Source organism: Pavona decussata, unplaced genomic scaffold (assembly GCF_977016875.1).
Source record: "Pavona decussata unplaced genomic scaffold, jaPavDecu1.1 SCAFFOLD_76, whole genome shotgun sequence".
NCBI lineage: Eukaryota > Metazoa > Cnidaria > Anthozoa > Scleractinia > Agariciidae > Pavona > Pavona decussata.
This window is the reverse complement of record NW_028145494.1, coordinates 1,571,570-1,586,794: the sequence shown is the minus strand read 5'-3', so window position 1 is coordinate 1,586,794 and position 15,225 is coordinate 1,571,570. Positions and strand designations below refer to the sequence as shown.

The 15,225-nt window shown below is 37.4% G+C and overlaps 2 protein-coding genes and 1 long non-coding RNA gene across 10 annotated transcripts in view; 1 reads left to right on the top strand and 2 right to left on the bottom strand.

Annotated features, from left to right (window-relative positions):
- LOC146476570 (inositol polyphosphate 5-phosphatase K-like) overlaps positions 1 to 7,768 on the bottom strand; it is a 40,551-nt gene extending 32,783 nt beyond the window's left edge. Inside the window, exons 1-9 of one of the 4 annotated variants that reach the window (XR_014865601.1) lie at positions 7,552 to 7,705; positions 5,203 to 5,313; positions 4,206 to 4,314; positions 3,822 to 3,938; positions 2,890 to 3,009; positions 2,385 to 2,452; positions 2,171 to 2,279; positions 1,290 to 1,402; positions 362 to 518 (exon numbers count right to left, since the gene is read on the bottom strand). Coding sequence is in view for 2 of the 4 variants with exons in the window: in XM_085114447.1 (XP_084970573.1) it covers positions 362 to 518; positions 1,290 to 1,402; positions 2,171 to 2,279; positions 2,385 to 2,452; positions 2,890 to 3,009; positions 3,822 to 3,938; positions 4,206 to 4,314; positions 5,203 to 5,313; positions 7,552 to 7,562 (915 nt within the window). In the remaining 2 variants the exon portion in view is untranslated. Of the gene's footprint in view, positions 1 to 361; positions 519 to 1,289; positions 1,403 to 2,170; positions 2,280 to 2,384; positions 2,453 to 2,889; positions 3,010 to 3,821; positions 3,939 to 4,205; positions 4,315 to 5,202; positions 5,314 to 7,551 lie in introns of all 4 variants that reach the window. The other 3 variants (XR_014865602.1, XM_085114447.1, XM_085114448.1) reach the window with 3 other exon arrangements.
- Positions 1 to 15,225, top strand: part of LOC146476560 (uncharacterized) — a 116,667-nt gene that overhangs the window by 8,483 nt on the left and 92,959 nt on the right. The gene's annotated exons all lie outside the window — the stretch shown is intronic.
- The window catches only part of LOC146476569 (beta-glucuronidase-like), a 34,186-nt gene continuing 27,636 nt past the window's right edge, over positions 8,676 to 15,225 (bottom strand). For all 4 annotated transcript variants that reach the window (XM_085114442.1, XM_085114443.1, XM_085114444.1 and 1 more), the window contains 7 exons: positions 15,077 to 15,217; positions 14,455 to 14,639; positions 13,191 to 13,440; positions 11,799 to 11,975; positions 11,070 to 11,102; positions 10,127 to 10,229; positions 8,676 to 9,501 (listed from right to left, as the gene is read on the bottom strand). In XM_085114442.1, the coding sequence (XP_084970568.1) occupies positions 9,203 to 9,501; positions 10,127 to 10,229; positions 11,070 to 11,102; positions 11,799 to 11,975; positions 13,191 to 13,440; positions 14,455 to 14,639; positions 15,077 to 15,217 (1,188 nt within the window). In that variant the 3' untranslated portion in view covers positions 8,676 to 9,202. The remainder of the gene's footprint in view (positions 9,502 to 10,126; positions 10,230 to 11,069; positions 11,103 to 11,798; positions 11,976 to 13,190; positions 13,441 to 14,454; positions 14,640 to 15,076; positions 15,218 to 15,225) is intronic.

The window sequence follows — 15,225 nt, the reverse complement described above, 5'->3', positions numbered from 1 at the left end:
AAAACAGGAGAAATAATTGCTATTTTCATGGTAAATGTTTTCGTATTAAGAGGTAATTGCAGTTTACGGTCATATCGGGCTACGTTTGCAAAACTGGCCGAACGAAAACGGCTTTGGAAGACAAATATTTGCTCCGCCTATTTGCCGAAAACATAGGGTCACCTAAAAGATGAACAAAACAATTGGAATGACTTACCAAATAAAGATAAAGTCGCAATGCAGCTATACAATTGGTTGAATGACCGCGAATATTTTATTTTAATGAGGAACAATTACAACAACACCTAAAAATAAGTAGACTACGAGCAGTCTCTAAACTTTCTTAAAAATAGTAAAGCGAGTATCCAAAAAAATAGCTTACATTTAGGTCCACCATGAGCGTAGCCCCAACAGGCCGGTGATCACTGGTGAGGTATGACTGCTGTGAGGTGTAACACTCCAGCTGGAAAGTATTTTTCTTCTCCTCTGACGTTTGCCACAGAACTCTGTCTGTCCAGGCAGGTTTACGGTATTTCCCACTGCAGAAAGTTCGTTCTCGATCTTACAATAGTGTAAAACCCGATACTCGACTCTACCCCTCTCCCCACCAAAAATACAAAACAAAACAAAAACGCAGCAATGAAGAACAAGAAAGATGGAAATTAAATTTAACACTCTTACTTTAATTTTCATCTTTCATGTTAGTCATTACTAAGTTTTTTTTTCGTTTTTCATAGAAGTATTTCATTGTACTGCTTTAGCATTACGCAACAATTTCATAGATTTTTTTCCGTACCCCGTCATTTGTATTCGCTATTGTTGTTGTATCCCTTAAGTATTATGTAATATTTTGTCAGATTTGTATCCGCTTTATTATTATTTCTACAACTTACAGTGTACTTGTATAATCAACACTTCTTTGTTACATGCTTTACATTTGGTAAAAAACTTGTAAACATCCTTGAACTGACGATCGATACTGAAGTATCCGAAACATGTCTTCCAAACTTAAATGTTGTGCCGTGTTTTTGAAATGTCTATCGTCGTCGTCGTCGTCGTCATCATTATCATCATGTTATTATTATTATTATTATTATTATTATTATTATTATTATTATTATTATTATTATTATTATTTATCTCAAATGCAAACATCCTAATGATAAGGCCTCCCAAACATAGGATCCTTGGACTGTTAGAGTTAGTTTTAGCTCAGTGATTAATTAGGCTGCTAACTAAGTGTGTTTTGTTAAGCCCAATCAATCCTGTAAAAATGTTTACATAAACAGCCTCATACATGTATAACCTACCTTTCTGTGTCCCACTCATTTGTACCAGGGTTGTATTTGTAAGTTGGTGGAAACTTAAGTTCTCCTTCATGGAAGTTTACAAAGCATTTGCCATCTTTCTGACCTTGTAAGAGCTTATCAGAGAAATAATTATTTTAGCCATATCTTAGGTCAATCAAAACATTTCTTGAAGTTAAAAATACTAGATACACTCACAAGGTGTGTTAAACAAGAATAAGTAGTTTTTAGTAGCTGTCAATGGTTGCATTGAAGTCAATACTGATGCGATATTGCCAAGTTCCATTTTATGTGTACAAATAGTCAGTCTGCTACACTGGGTGCCAGAGGTTATTATTTTCGTTTTATTAGTGTGTGTGAGTAACAGGTATCTGGAGCCAGCATACACTGTAGGAGCCAGAAAATTCATGCAATCTCAACAACATTTAAGAGCTCATCAGAAGCATATTATATGAACTTACATTTGTAAGTTACATGCTTCTGGTATCATACTATAATTACATGTACACTGTAAGATGGTATAGTTGGGTGAGTGAGACAGTTGGTGATGACATAAAACACAGTCCCCGAATTTTGATGCAAGTCTAGATGTTGTTTTTGCTGTTACAACTTCTTTTTAACCAAAGATATTTTTTACCTACAACGGAAACTGTCTTAAACTTCCACTGTCTGTTGTAAATGCACATTTTCAAACAATCTGACAATGAACTTATGAACTCTCCAAAAGACATTTACATACAATATAACATTAATCTGATCAATTTCCATATGGAACTGTGTTTGTGTTTGGATCTGTGTTTAGAACCGAATTTCCGGCAGTATGGAACTGTGTTTGAGTTACAGCACATTTCATAAAATTATGAATTACATGTAGATGTAAATACCTGATCATGCTGCCATAATGCTGAGTATTCTTGTTTTCCACAAAGCCCTTTAATATTATCAATAGTTTCATTTATCCTGTAGTTCAGGTCACCCAGCCAAAACACATAGCTGTCAAAAGAACAAAAAATTTGACTGAGCACCTGTGAATGTACACATAACCAATCCTTTTGGCATGCTTGTGAGAAAATTCTTCCTAGTCACTGTTACTCATACCTGTGTTCCATAGCTTTTTGTGGTGTACAATTTGCAAACGTCAAACTCTGACTTATACTTTCATATTCCTGTAGAGAGAGCAATTCAAAAGACACAAAATGAGGCAACCAAAAGTGAGAACAAAGCGTGCTGTGCAACACTAACAAACAAATGTGCCCTGATGTGTTGTGAACCAGGAAGGTTCAAGCCCTTTGCAAAAAATGTTTTCAGTCACCTAAATACATGTATGGCTATAATGTGGTCAAGGCAATGATCAGAATTGACAGGCTTTTAGCTTTTGGAGCAGGATATAACAGAGAGGTTTGTGGACCATTTTTTGTTGTTGACTTGCTCAAAATCACTTTAATACTTTTGGTATTAAGATTTGTTTTCAAGTACTTTAAACAATACTGCATTTTCTGTTGTACTCGTGATCAGACAGATACTGGTTAGTATCAGAAAAAAAAAGATTATTTGTTTACTTATCATATTAAAACTATTTAATTAAGTGCAGAAAAAAACATACTGGATGTACTACCAGATTCCTTTGTTCTTCATATTCAGCATGAGCAGAGAAGTGACTGTTAATGAAGCAGAAGCTTTGTCCATAAAGAGTAAATCGCAATGACACTGCTCCCTTGGTACCCTGAAACCAAAAGAGGTGAAAAAAAAAAAAAAAAATTCCAAATTGGTTTTGTTTACTGAGTGTTAAGTTAATAGTTGAAGGAAAACTAAACAGTGTCCCTCGATCAGATACCAGATCAAATTTTAAGACCACAAGGACCGTTGGTTTTGTGGGGGAAGACTGAAAGATCAACAGAAGTCAGAAAAACCCTCAAAACAACAATAAACTAATTTATCTCACAAATTAGGTGATAACTCTGGGCTTCAATCTACAATAACACTGGTGGGAGAAGAGTAGAGCACAATGGGTAATTCATAGAAGAGGGGCCTAGCACTAGTGTTATTAATACACTGGGGCACCCAACGACAGAATTCGCTATTTTAGGCTATCTGGAGTGCCTTTAAAGCTCTGTAAGTTCATTTTAGGCCGCGCTATCATATTTTTATCTGTTCGGTCATTCTAGGGCTACCTGAGTCTTTTCGAAATTACTAGGGCATCTTTGTCCATTCCTTGAAAACCTTATCGAACCTTAGGTCTTATTTCCTTTCCGAAAATCTTAGCTGACCTTTCTTCAGCACCCGAAACAACATTTTCATCAATTCGAAAACACTTGGCCTTAAATTTCCCATATCACGAAAGTTTGAGGTGAAAATTCCCTTTAGAAAATTGTAGGGGATTGAGGGCCTTCCAAACAGATAATTTACAGAAATGATCTGTTGGGTGCCCCTGTTAATAGTGTATGCTTTCGCTACTAAGTTTAGCTATCCACACTCTCAAAATATTCATAAAAGACAGAGGTAATTAGTTAGTATAGAGTCAAAGTTTTTCTTTACCAGAAGGCCAAGTAGGGCTGTTTTGCAATAACCAGGCCTTATGTCACGAACAAATGCAAGATGTCTTGTATGAACAGCCACTAGATGCACCATCCCAAGCATGCGGATGGACTTGAGCTGCAGGAAAAAATTCTGATTATTACTATAATTATTACAATTATTGTTATCATTATTATTACAAATTATTATGACCAGCTACAACTAAAAGTCAGGTGTCAGACCTTGTGGTCGCAGGGGTATTGATACATGTACAGTACATGTAGATGACAGACATTTGTTGGAAGTAAAGCATTAGATTCCATGGTATGATTTACAACTACAGAAAGTAATATATGACATCTGTTACAAAATTTACTTAGTCCAATAAATTATTATTTTATGTACCTTGACCAGACCATATGCACCAAGATATGCCTGTAGTATCTTCACCCAAGAGTTTTCTTTTATATACTCAATTAGTAAAGACTGTGGTTTAGCATCAACTTCCTGCAAGCTAAAAGTTCAGATACTTGATTAAAAACAGACTGAATTCATAGAGTAACATAGATCTAACTTATAATTACAGCTGTAGCATTAGTTTGAGCTAGAGTAAAAAAGCTACACGTAAACTGTTAGTTTAAAACAGTTACCAGTAAAACACAACCCAATGACTTTATACATGGTTCTCAGAAGTATAAATATTATGTGAGCTCAAAATTTAGGAATGGCAAATGACAATTTGGAAATCCAATGAGACTAGCATTGCTGCTGCAAGTGACTGAGACTTTCTTGGGCTTCCAAAATGAATAAAATTCTAAGATGGCCCATGCAAAAATTAAGTTTGAGACTGCAAAATCCTAGATATTTGACTAAAATTTTGCAAGATGTGTATTTTGTAAAGATCATTTACCCCCCCCCCCCCCCCCACACACACTTAGCCACAGGTCTCCTTCTCAGTCAGGTTAAACAACCAACTGGTGTGCAGATCAATCATGGCCGTGGGATTGATTCTCATTGGGGATTCGGATGTGCTCGTTGTCGTTCTATGCTTGTAACATCCTGAATGAAATGTAGTTATAACCTACTTCTCATATCTGATTTAGTGATCCGTTTAAGGCGTCTTGCAGTCTCCATCATTGTCATCAATTCACCATCATCATTTTAGGTAGGGTGATAGAAATTAAAAAGTAATTTGTTTATTGGAAATTTATCATCTCCCCTTTCTAAATCTCTGTAAGGCTTCCCCTTGTAAAAAGAGTTCACCCCTTTATTGAGGTCTGAAATTAAATGTTACATGTACTTGATGTGTCAGCCACTACTGCTTTAATACTATTCAAGGTTGACACAAATTAGCTAGACAAACAGAACAGTTGTATTTCCAAAAAGGGTTTGAACAACTAACCCAACAGCAACAATATCTGGGAGTTCTTGATCATTGTCGAGACGCAAAAAAGCTCTGAAGTCTTCATCTGGTGGCTGTGTTACCTTGACATTCCATGTGCATACATGAACTCTGCAATAAAAAAAATACAATCATGTCACTGACATGTTGTTGTTGTTGAGAAGACTGACACCCTGGTGCATCTTAATGGTGGAAATGTGCTGATGAAGCCATGATTTAACACCACAAAATACCTTTAAGCTCCATTAATTGTCAATGTGCAGACCTAATATGCACGTATAATGCTAAACCTGGAAAACTAATATCTTCAGTTTCCTTTTTAAACCAAAAATTACCCAGAAACTCTTTATCTTGAACCTACAGTTACACTGTACCAACAAGTGAATCTCACCACCCAAAAAAATACAGGGCATACATTTACATTGAAGAATCTAAATTACTAAAAGGTTGAATTTGATATCCAAAAATTCTTCTGGAGTTGAAAATATTTTAAAATTTAATTTGTGTTTTGTGTATCGTGGCATACCAGTAAACTGGCTTTAGCTATCTTAGCTGTATTTTTAGCTTAGTGTATACTGACCACGTTAAATAAAGTTGTATTAATAATATTGTAAATTGCATCTCCTTGTCATTTTTATACATGTACATGAGTTTCTTGTCCACCAGGGCTTGAGATAGCCATGTTTGCAACAGCCAGCAGTAAGTTATTAACTACGTTATATAGTACCCCAGGAAAGTGGCCTAAAATTGAAGATTATAATGGAAGTGGTATTTATTACAACTAGTGTACTTGAGAGGGACCCACCATGGGTCGGGATAGGGGACTTATATAAAATACCACCTATCTGGTGAACATCATTAACTGGCCTGCAAATTTGAGATGGTATTATTTAAATACTGTTGGCAATCAGCTAGTAAAAGCACAGGGAGGTTTGATTTTTTTTTTTATTTTACTTCTGATAGAATGGGAGCTAGGCAATGAAGACAACATCTTAAAGGGGGGAGGGGGATGGGGTTACCATTAAGAGACAACTAGAGATCTCTTTTTTATTTATAATCGACGGCCGGTCCTGTCTGAGTGCAGTAACAGCTTAGTCTGTTTCCTGTATAGTGAGATTCACAATTTTTAAAAAGCTGTTTGTTGATACTGCTACATAACCACAAGGGGACTAAGCACTATGTTTTTGGATAAACTTAATGAGTCTGAAAACCAAATACAAGGTAGGCAATTAAATCAAACTTTTCAATATTTCCTTATTACACAAGATTTAATTATGGCATGAAGACTTCTTTACTTTTTATTTTATTCAAATTTTACATACCACTCGTGGTTTATTTGTATATATAAAATTAAAATTCTATAAAATATATTTAATTCTGACCAGGTGGCAGAAAAAGTGCATTCGTGTCGCTAACCTAAAATATTAATTTATTTTTCAAGAGTCCACAATATAAAGTCATTTGCATATCTAAGCCCATATCAATATGCATAAACTATTTTTCTTTTATTACAACAAAATTCTACTAAAAACATGAGCATGAGATAAAAAATAAAAAGAATACGGTATCTCATTCGATAACTGTGGTAGAAAATGCAAATATATATAGAAAGAATACTTTAAACAGATTTTTTCGTGGATTAATTCAGGGCTCAAAATTAAACCTTAACTTAGAAGTAACAAAAATATTAGCTCACGGCTTACGGAGGTTAATTTTTTTCATACATTTATAAACAACAGCAAGCCAAGCTTGCTAACATGTTCACGATCGACTCTTAACGAATCATTTTATGAGTAAAGCTTGCAAGCATCCTGTAACTATTGTTAAAATACAAACTTTTTATACCTGAACCTAATTGCAGGCTTACATTTTTGCCATCAATTTGCCGCTAGCGCTGCCTTTCCAAACAATATGTCGATCGAGTTTCAGCAGCTATAATATCCATCTTCAACGAAACAAATCGAAAAAGGCCACCAAATCGACAACAAGTGACATCACAGGAAAGATGCTATGTTAAGCGAAAGCGTTTTGATTCGATAGTAGACTTACTATCGATCGACGAAAAAATTAATGCACTTATTTCAATTCGCGATGACATACTTACTATCGATCAAGACAAAAGTCCAAGCTATTTCAAAAAAAATAATGACAATAAAGCAAAAAAACATTCATATCAAAAGTCAGATCTTCCTAAAGTCTGCCTTTCACTTCATTCAAGTTCTTTAGATCTGCACAATTACCTCCGGAAAGTGCGGCACCTTTCCATTCAATCTCGAATACAATTTATTATTGCTACGTTAGTGACTAAACCTTTGCCTACGAAATGGATAGAAATGAAACCTCAGTTACCTCAAACTCATCTCGCTTCTGCAGAAGGAGAGATTACAATGCTTCTCGATGTCTATTTCACTGATAAAGTAACTGGTAGCAAGCTTGCAGGTAACTCAAAAACATAAGAAGCCGAGTTCACACCAAGGGAACAGCTGCAACATGTATGTTTACCACTACTGGCAGTGAACGCTGGCCACAAACAACGGAAAGCGTCAAGATGCATTGCTGGCAGTTGACAGGGATTCGGTAATTCCAGTTTCATGCCGTTCAGGACCACATAAGGAAACTTGGTCAAGTGATAATGGCAGAAGGACTTTTGGAAAGATTTCTGCACAGTCCCATACATTATATATATGCATCGCAAAATGTATTCATAATTAATGTCAGGGGCTGTGAGGAAATCTTTCCCTCCCTCTTCCTACAATGCGCCCGTACATGACATCTTTTCAATTTCTAAGCCTCGGCCATTACTAGTATTACTACTAGTCCTTGCTAGCAAAGGCCTCATGGCTATGTTCAACACTGTTAGGCGCTTAGAAACGGTTTATAAGCTAGCGCTAGCGGTCTAATAACATGCGATTTCTCCCTATCCGCTCGAGCAAAAGCGGCAGGACAACAATTAACAAAACAACATGCAATTATTTCAATACAAACAAGTACTGATAACAATACCCTAGCGCTAGGGTTACCCTAGCACTCGCACTTTCCTTCCTTTTTTACGCGACGTGTTTACAAGGCAGATAGGGTTACCCTGGCACCAGGATAACTCTAATTAATTGGGGCGCTAGGGTTACCCTAGCGCCAAGGTCTTGACAACGCCTTGCTGGGGATACCTCGCCTACCCGGGACAACTTTTTACTTGTTTCCAGACTCTTTGAAAAGTTGAAAAGAGGGCTCAAAATGGCGGAACGGGTACGACCCAGCTTTCAATACCCTCACACATAGAAACCGAAAATGTTTCGGGTGAATGGTCTTCAGGCCAATTTTACAATTTTGGGTGACCCTACCTGTGAAATTTTGCTTGTAAACACGGGCTGTCTTTAACCCTCCTGCTAGGGTAACCATAGCACTAGGGTTACCCTTCCTCCTTGTAAACAGAACCTACAAGCTTAAAAATGGTGGTCAGTGAGAGAGTGGGAACGTTAAATAGTTAGTGTACCTTTATTAGATGTCCTATTTACAGAACAAATACTTCAAAAAGTTTTAAAAAAGTAATAATTGCAAGTACGTTCATATTTATTTAAATCTTTTCACATAAAATAAATCGACGGCCAATCCGATTGCCCAAAAAACGATTAAATTCGTCTGAAAGTGAGTTGCCCCTAAACGTCCAAAGAACAAGCGGTCAAGAATATTAAGGCATGGGTCTCTAGTTATTTTCTCGGAAAAGAAAGAGGGGTGGTCATTCTTTCGAATATTTTGCCATAACTTAGGACTTCGACAGCAAAATACGATTGCACATGCCAATATTGACATACAAGGCGTATGTAAATTTGGCCACGTCACCTCTTACGGGCTGCAACATTCAAGAAAACATTTGAGCGAAAATGGCCCGTGGCCGCTCCTAGGGGCCTCCTGTAGTTTTATAACTCGCTAAGGCACTACGTTTCTGCGCTTAGTTATCCAATGCCATCGGGACGTTGTATCGTTAGTAAACGTCAGTGTTTTGCTAATTAGCTCCGTAGAATGCGGTTGTATCGTCTACGGCGGAGCGTTTCCGTATAGTGGTATTAACTCTTTCCTCTCGTATCAAAGCAGGCAACCGATGATGTTTAAAAGTGATGGGGTACTCGTTACCATGGTGAGGCTTAAATCTTATCAGGATGTCCAGCAACTCGTCACCAGTGAATCGTGGATGCGCGTCCATGGCCAAGTGCTGGTATCTCTGCCGGAGAGCATGCGCTGAAGCCTTTGGTTGCCTTTGACGAGTTAACAGACCCTTGGTGTTAGCTGACATGAGTTCGTTAGCTGAAGGGAAAATAACGTGCAAAAAATTTGAAGCTGTTTCGTATTTGATCAGTATTCTGTCTTGTATGTTTAATTTGTGAACACAAAAGTTCTTGGCATGCGTGGGCCTTTCCACCCTCACCTTTACTTGTTAATCAACCAGTAAGTGTAAACAACTGACAGACCGTCATGCAACTATAAAAAGTTTGTTTCGTTTTCGAAACGAAGTTCGAAAATTGTTTCAGTTTCAAAAGAAAGTTCGAAACTTCTTTTTTCTTTTGTTGAGGTAATATTCAGTTTTTTTTTAATCTGGAAAATTGAAAGACGTAAACGTAAACGGAATATTTGATTTAACAGTTTGTCATCACTAGAATACGTGTAATTTGCATTTCGTGCTTCAAAGGAAGTGAAACAAAGAGAGTGGCATCCCTTATGCCGCGAAATGCTCTGTTTAACGATTTTTAGGAACTGTTAATAGAGAAAGTCTGTTCTGAAGATGAACCTCTATATCTCAGATATGAGCCAGGTGATTAGTTGATGGTACAAGGACTCTAGCGCAGTTTAAGTTCTCTGTTAACTCGTGATCTTCCCTGCTGTAAAACTCGAGTGACTGATTAGTGATAAATCGTCATGTTATAATACGTACGTTCTAGAACATTATAATCTGCAAAAGTCCAGATCATTTCTCCTGCTAAAAACTCTTTTCTGAGTTGGTCAAACACAGGAAAGTATCTCTTCATCGTATCTACCTGTAAAAAGTTTTCAAAATTAAATGAATGACTCTATCCTACAAAATGGATCAGCGAATACAAAGTAAACGCTGGTATAAATCCATGTGTAGCTGTTAAAAATAAATATTCCCTATACATGTATATATTATCCTATATAACAGTTAAAGGCTGAAATCATAATCAATAAAAACCATATGTTAATTAAAAGACTATACATATTGTCTATATATTTGGTAATATTAATAGCACAGACATATTAAAATTAAACGTGAGATAAAAAGAATTGGTAACATAATAATCTAAACTAAGAATCGAAGCATTAAAAATAAACTCAGGTTAATTAATGTCCTTCACAGTTCTACCATGACACTTTTCTTTATGTATAACCTTATGGTTAACATGCACGTGTGATGTTTTACAACTCCTTTTTTTCTTATTCACCACCTTGATTGATTGCTCACTTTTTAATCACATATTCTTCGTGTAGCTAATCTCATGGGGGTAGAATGAGCATCCTATGGAGACAGTGCATATGGCATGTGCGTTACAGGGCGCCATCTTAGGAGAGATGGTGACGATGAAGATGCTGCTGCTGACGACGACGAGGAAGACGACGATAACTATGAACAGACGATGAAGATGACGAGAAGGATGAGAAAGACGGGGAAGAAGATGGGGGAGGGTGAAGATGAAAATGATAACGAAGTAAAACTGAAAGAACGAAAAGATGATAATGGTGGCACAACGGAAATTCGCAGATAAGGTCCTACCCTCCCAGCAGGATAATCAAACAAATGGCAACACCACTGTTATAAACAAATAAGTCAAAAATGCAAAGTTTTAAAGGAACTGCTTTACCTGATATTCTTCTGAGTAAATCAACGATGGTTGCTGTAGTAAGGAATAAATAGAGAAAAACTTTAGCTGAAACGAAATCGCTATACTAATCCAATCGATAAAGGTCAGTAAGTGATAAGGCTTGGTGCTTATCTAGACTGTTACAGTTAGCATTTCAAGAATCCAACGGTTTGGACCTGATAAGTCATATGTTTAAAACAGGCGTAGATTTTCAATGTGATTTGCAACAAAATCCGTTGCAATTGAAAGTCAACTTAATCTAAGCGTTTTAATTTATGATCACTAACAAATGCTCCCATGGTCGAAACCAGACAAATACCTAACATTTCGTTTGGAAAGATCAGTGGGACAGAAACAGAAACACAGAACTAGTACTAGTTTTTACACTGAGAGGTTTGTTAGTTTCTTTTGAAAAAATCGAACGCTTGAACCGTTCAGGATTTCATCCAAAGTTTGAACTGTCTTATTACAATAGTCAAAACCCTCTTTAGTATACTGAACTATGGCATTCGCTAATGGTATACGATTTAGAAGTTTTGTATGTGGCTGGGATCCACCCAAGAGAGGTTTCCTTATATCGAGGTTCAATTGTACAATGAAACCCCGGCTTCATATAAGAAAATGACGGTATGAGGTTTTTTTTCTGGACGAAGATAAGAGGCGGTAACACAGTTTACGGTGGTCCAAATGGGGTCGACTGTACTATTTAACTGTCTTAGTCTTGGTCACCTTATGTTTTCCGCTAACAGCGCTGGTGCCATACTCAGCCATAAGTACTGGTTTACCAAACACTCTATGTAAGCCACGCAGATCCTCCTCTAACGACTTGGCTATTAGGTCAGGTTTGCCTGGGTGCCAGTACCATCCATAGTGACGACTAAAGGAAATAACATCGCAGAATTTAAGCTGTGAAAAAAAAAAAAATTAGTTTTCAGGTATTAACTTTTTTGTGTAATGTCAGACTTAATAGGAGGAGGAGGCAAGCCCACGTTTAACACATACTTAATCCTAATAGTTAAGGTAATGAATTAAGTATTCTTGTATTTAGATCTCTCGCATTCTATTCCAAATTTTATTTATATTCCTTTTTTGTTGGTTTTGTATATGTATTTCTTTTTAATTCAACTTGAAGAAGTGAGCTTTCAGCTACTCTCCAATACGAGTGAAAAAAAGTTAAGGTATGTATGAAGGTAAATAAAGTACTGGTGCCACACCTGGCAACGCTGCCGGCGCTTACAGTTAGTATGAATTAACGGGAAGTATTATTCTAATATTCCTCCCCGAGAGTTCACTGAACACTATTACCCCTTTACATTTACATTCACATCCATATCTACAACTACATCACCTACATATCTACATTTACACATCTTAATCTACATTATTTAATATCTGGGTGAAAAGAGGCAAGGTGAAGGTAGAGCAAGATCACGATGGAGGAAAGAAACACCCTCTGAAACTGACACCAAATTTTAGATCAATGATGACTGGCTACCAGGTTGTTCTTCAGCAATATTATAAACTAATTGCGATTTTGAGTCGGCAATACCGCATTATATTGACGGTTAGTTGGGAGAAAATATATTCCGTATTCGATTTTGATGCATACGTGAGTAACCCAGCTCAGTGTCGCAATGTTCAATTACACTTTTGGAACCAATCACAGACGGCAAAAGTGAGACGGCAATACCGCGTGATATTGACGTCTCTAGCGTAAGACAGAACTATAGGGGAATCGCGATACTTCTACTTGTAGCCATATATTCTACACCAATAATTAAACAACAGACAGTTGGAGAAAGGTTCTTGCGGCAAAAACATCTCGATCCCGACGTAATAATTGTTTAAACACAATCTGTTACTCTTTCTCTCGGTGAAAATCCGACGAAAGAGGAACACATGATTGCTCGCGCTTGGTCGGCTGTCTATGAGAGGAAAAATGGAGTTCGTACTCCGTCACCGACCTCAAACAGTTTTGTTCTTTGAAATCCGGCGTTCCATCTAGGACCATGAAACGATCAAGATAACAGAGTGTATTACCCATACTTTCTATTCCAGGCCGGATTAGGGAAAGTTTTGGGACATACTCTCTTAGTTTTATTACTTCTTGATAAAACATACCACAGGGTCCTCCACCATCCCCAGCTTGTAATCTGATGAAATTAGGTAAGTTACAGGGCGTCTCTGCATATCCATCTCTCGGGTAAACTCCATCATTCGTCTCAGGTGTTTCGCAAAGTTTTCATTGCGTGAATCCGATCGATGGCTAGCTACAGACCACATGACCACGGAGGGATGGTTCTTGTCCCGCTGTATCAATTCTGTCATTAAATCAAGGTGTCGGTTTGCGGTGTGATCAGATATATAATCCCTAGAAATAGAAATTCCATGTCAAACGAACTGGCATGGAGGAGAATCAAAAAGACGAAAACGGAAGAGAAAGAGTCGGGAACAAGAATATCCCCAAGGGGTACTCCTCAAAGTGTTTGCTGTGCCGTTTGCGGCCCGCCTCTTGAGCCCCTTACCTATTTTCAGAAAAAAAAAATATATGTTCAACAACTCACTTCCAAAATAGACCACATTCGTATTCTCGCTTTGAATGGAGGCTCTTGCGAAGAATGTATGAGAAAACAAAAAAAGTATTTGCATGTGAAGTGATTCCCCCGTTTAAGCGTCGTGTGAAAGCTAGTTCCAGGGTCGATTGACCCATGAATGTTCTGACCTAGGACCACTCTAAATAGATTGCCATTATCAAACCTGAACCTCAAATTGATAGCCATTTTCAGACCAATACAGTTAAAAAAAAAAACACCTGTTGGGGACGCACATACCTTTATGCCTTGAATTTTGTTATCATTTCTCATTATCATTGTAATCGTTGTAGCGAAAGCGTTAAACTAAACTAAACTAAACTAATCTAAACTAAACTAGACTAGACTAGACTAGACTAGACTAGACCAAACTAAACTAAACTGAACTAAACTAAACTAAACTGAACTGAACTGAACTGAACTGAACTAAACTAAACTAAACTAAGAGAGTACACCTCCTTCCCCCTCCTGGGAGAAAAACAGCTTGCTTGAGACGCAGCAATAAAGCGGGAGTAAGCTCTCAACATGAAACTTTTGTGTGGGTTAGTACTTTAGAAAATCTTTTTCTTAAACTTTCCCCCTGTTTTTTTAAACTGTTTTAAGCTGTTGAAAGGTTACATGCTAAGGCATAAGAAAAATCGGCAATCAGACATGGCTTGAGAGGGTCGATCGTAATCGTTAGCAATCGCCAACTTATTTGTCTTCCGTCGTCTTCCCCGTTTGACAGTTTAAGCTTGGTTAAGAACCCAGCGGAAATATAATTTCACTAAGGTCACAATTCGATGTATACATACAAAAATATCTTTTTTGATCCGGCTGTCGGACTCTCGTCTATAACCACGATGCCATGCTTATCAGTGAGATCCAGAAGCTCGATGGGAGGTGGATGTTTACTTGTGCGTATGGAATTAGCGCCAAACCATTTCATCAGATTGAAGTCTCTAATCAGAGTGGGGTAATCAAAGCCTAGTCCTCTAATCTGTAGTAAGGGAACAGTTAGACACTATTGAAATTCCCGTTTGGGGGACTGTGACCTTTCTTTCCGAAAAGAAAACATAATTTGAACTCTGCTATAAATGCACCAAAACGTGTTCTACTACCGCCACTTCCTCAAACGCCCAGGCTACCTCTTCGTGTGTGGCTGATTTCACCGGTTTGTTGACGTGGTTATTTTTCAAAGCAGTTAATTCATCACTTTATTTATATTGAAAACGTGAAGGCCATTGTAACAAGAAACAAACGTTAGATATTTTCATAAGCCGTTGTCAAGTTGGGTTTGAATAACTTGTTTTCAAAAATTTGACAAACGTTTGGTTCTCTGTCTACTGGGGCTTTTTCCATGCAGTTCTTGAGCAAAGGTGCGAGATAAAGACTTCAAGTTGAGAAATAGGGCAGACAAGTTGAAAAAAAACTTACGTCACTGTCCTGTATTTTACCAAAACCCTTGAAGTAGAAAGGGACGTTATTGATGAGGAATCGGGAACCCTCCACGCGGACGGTCCTGAAGCCCACCGGAAGTGTATATACATCATACATGTTCTTATATGACGCTAAAATCTACAAAA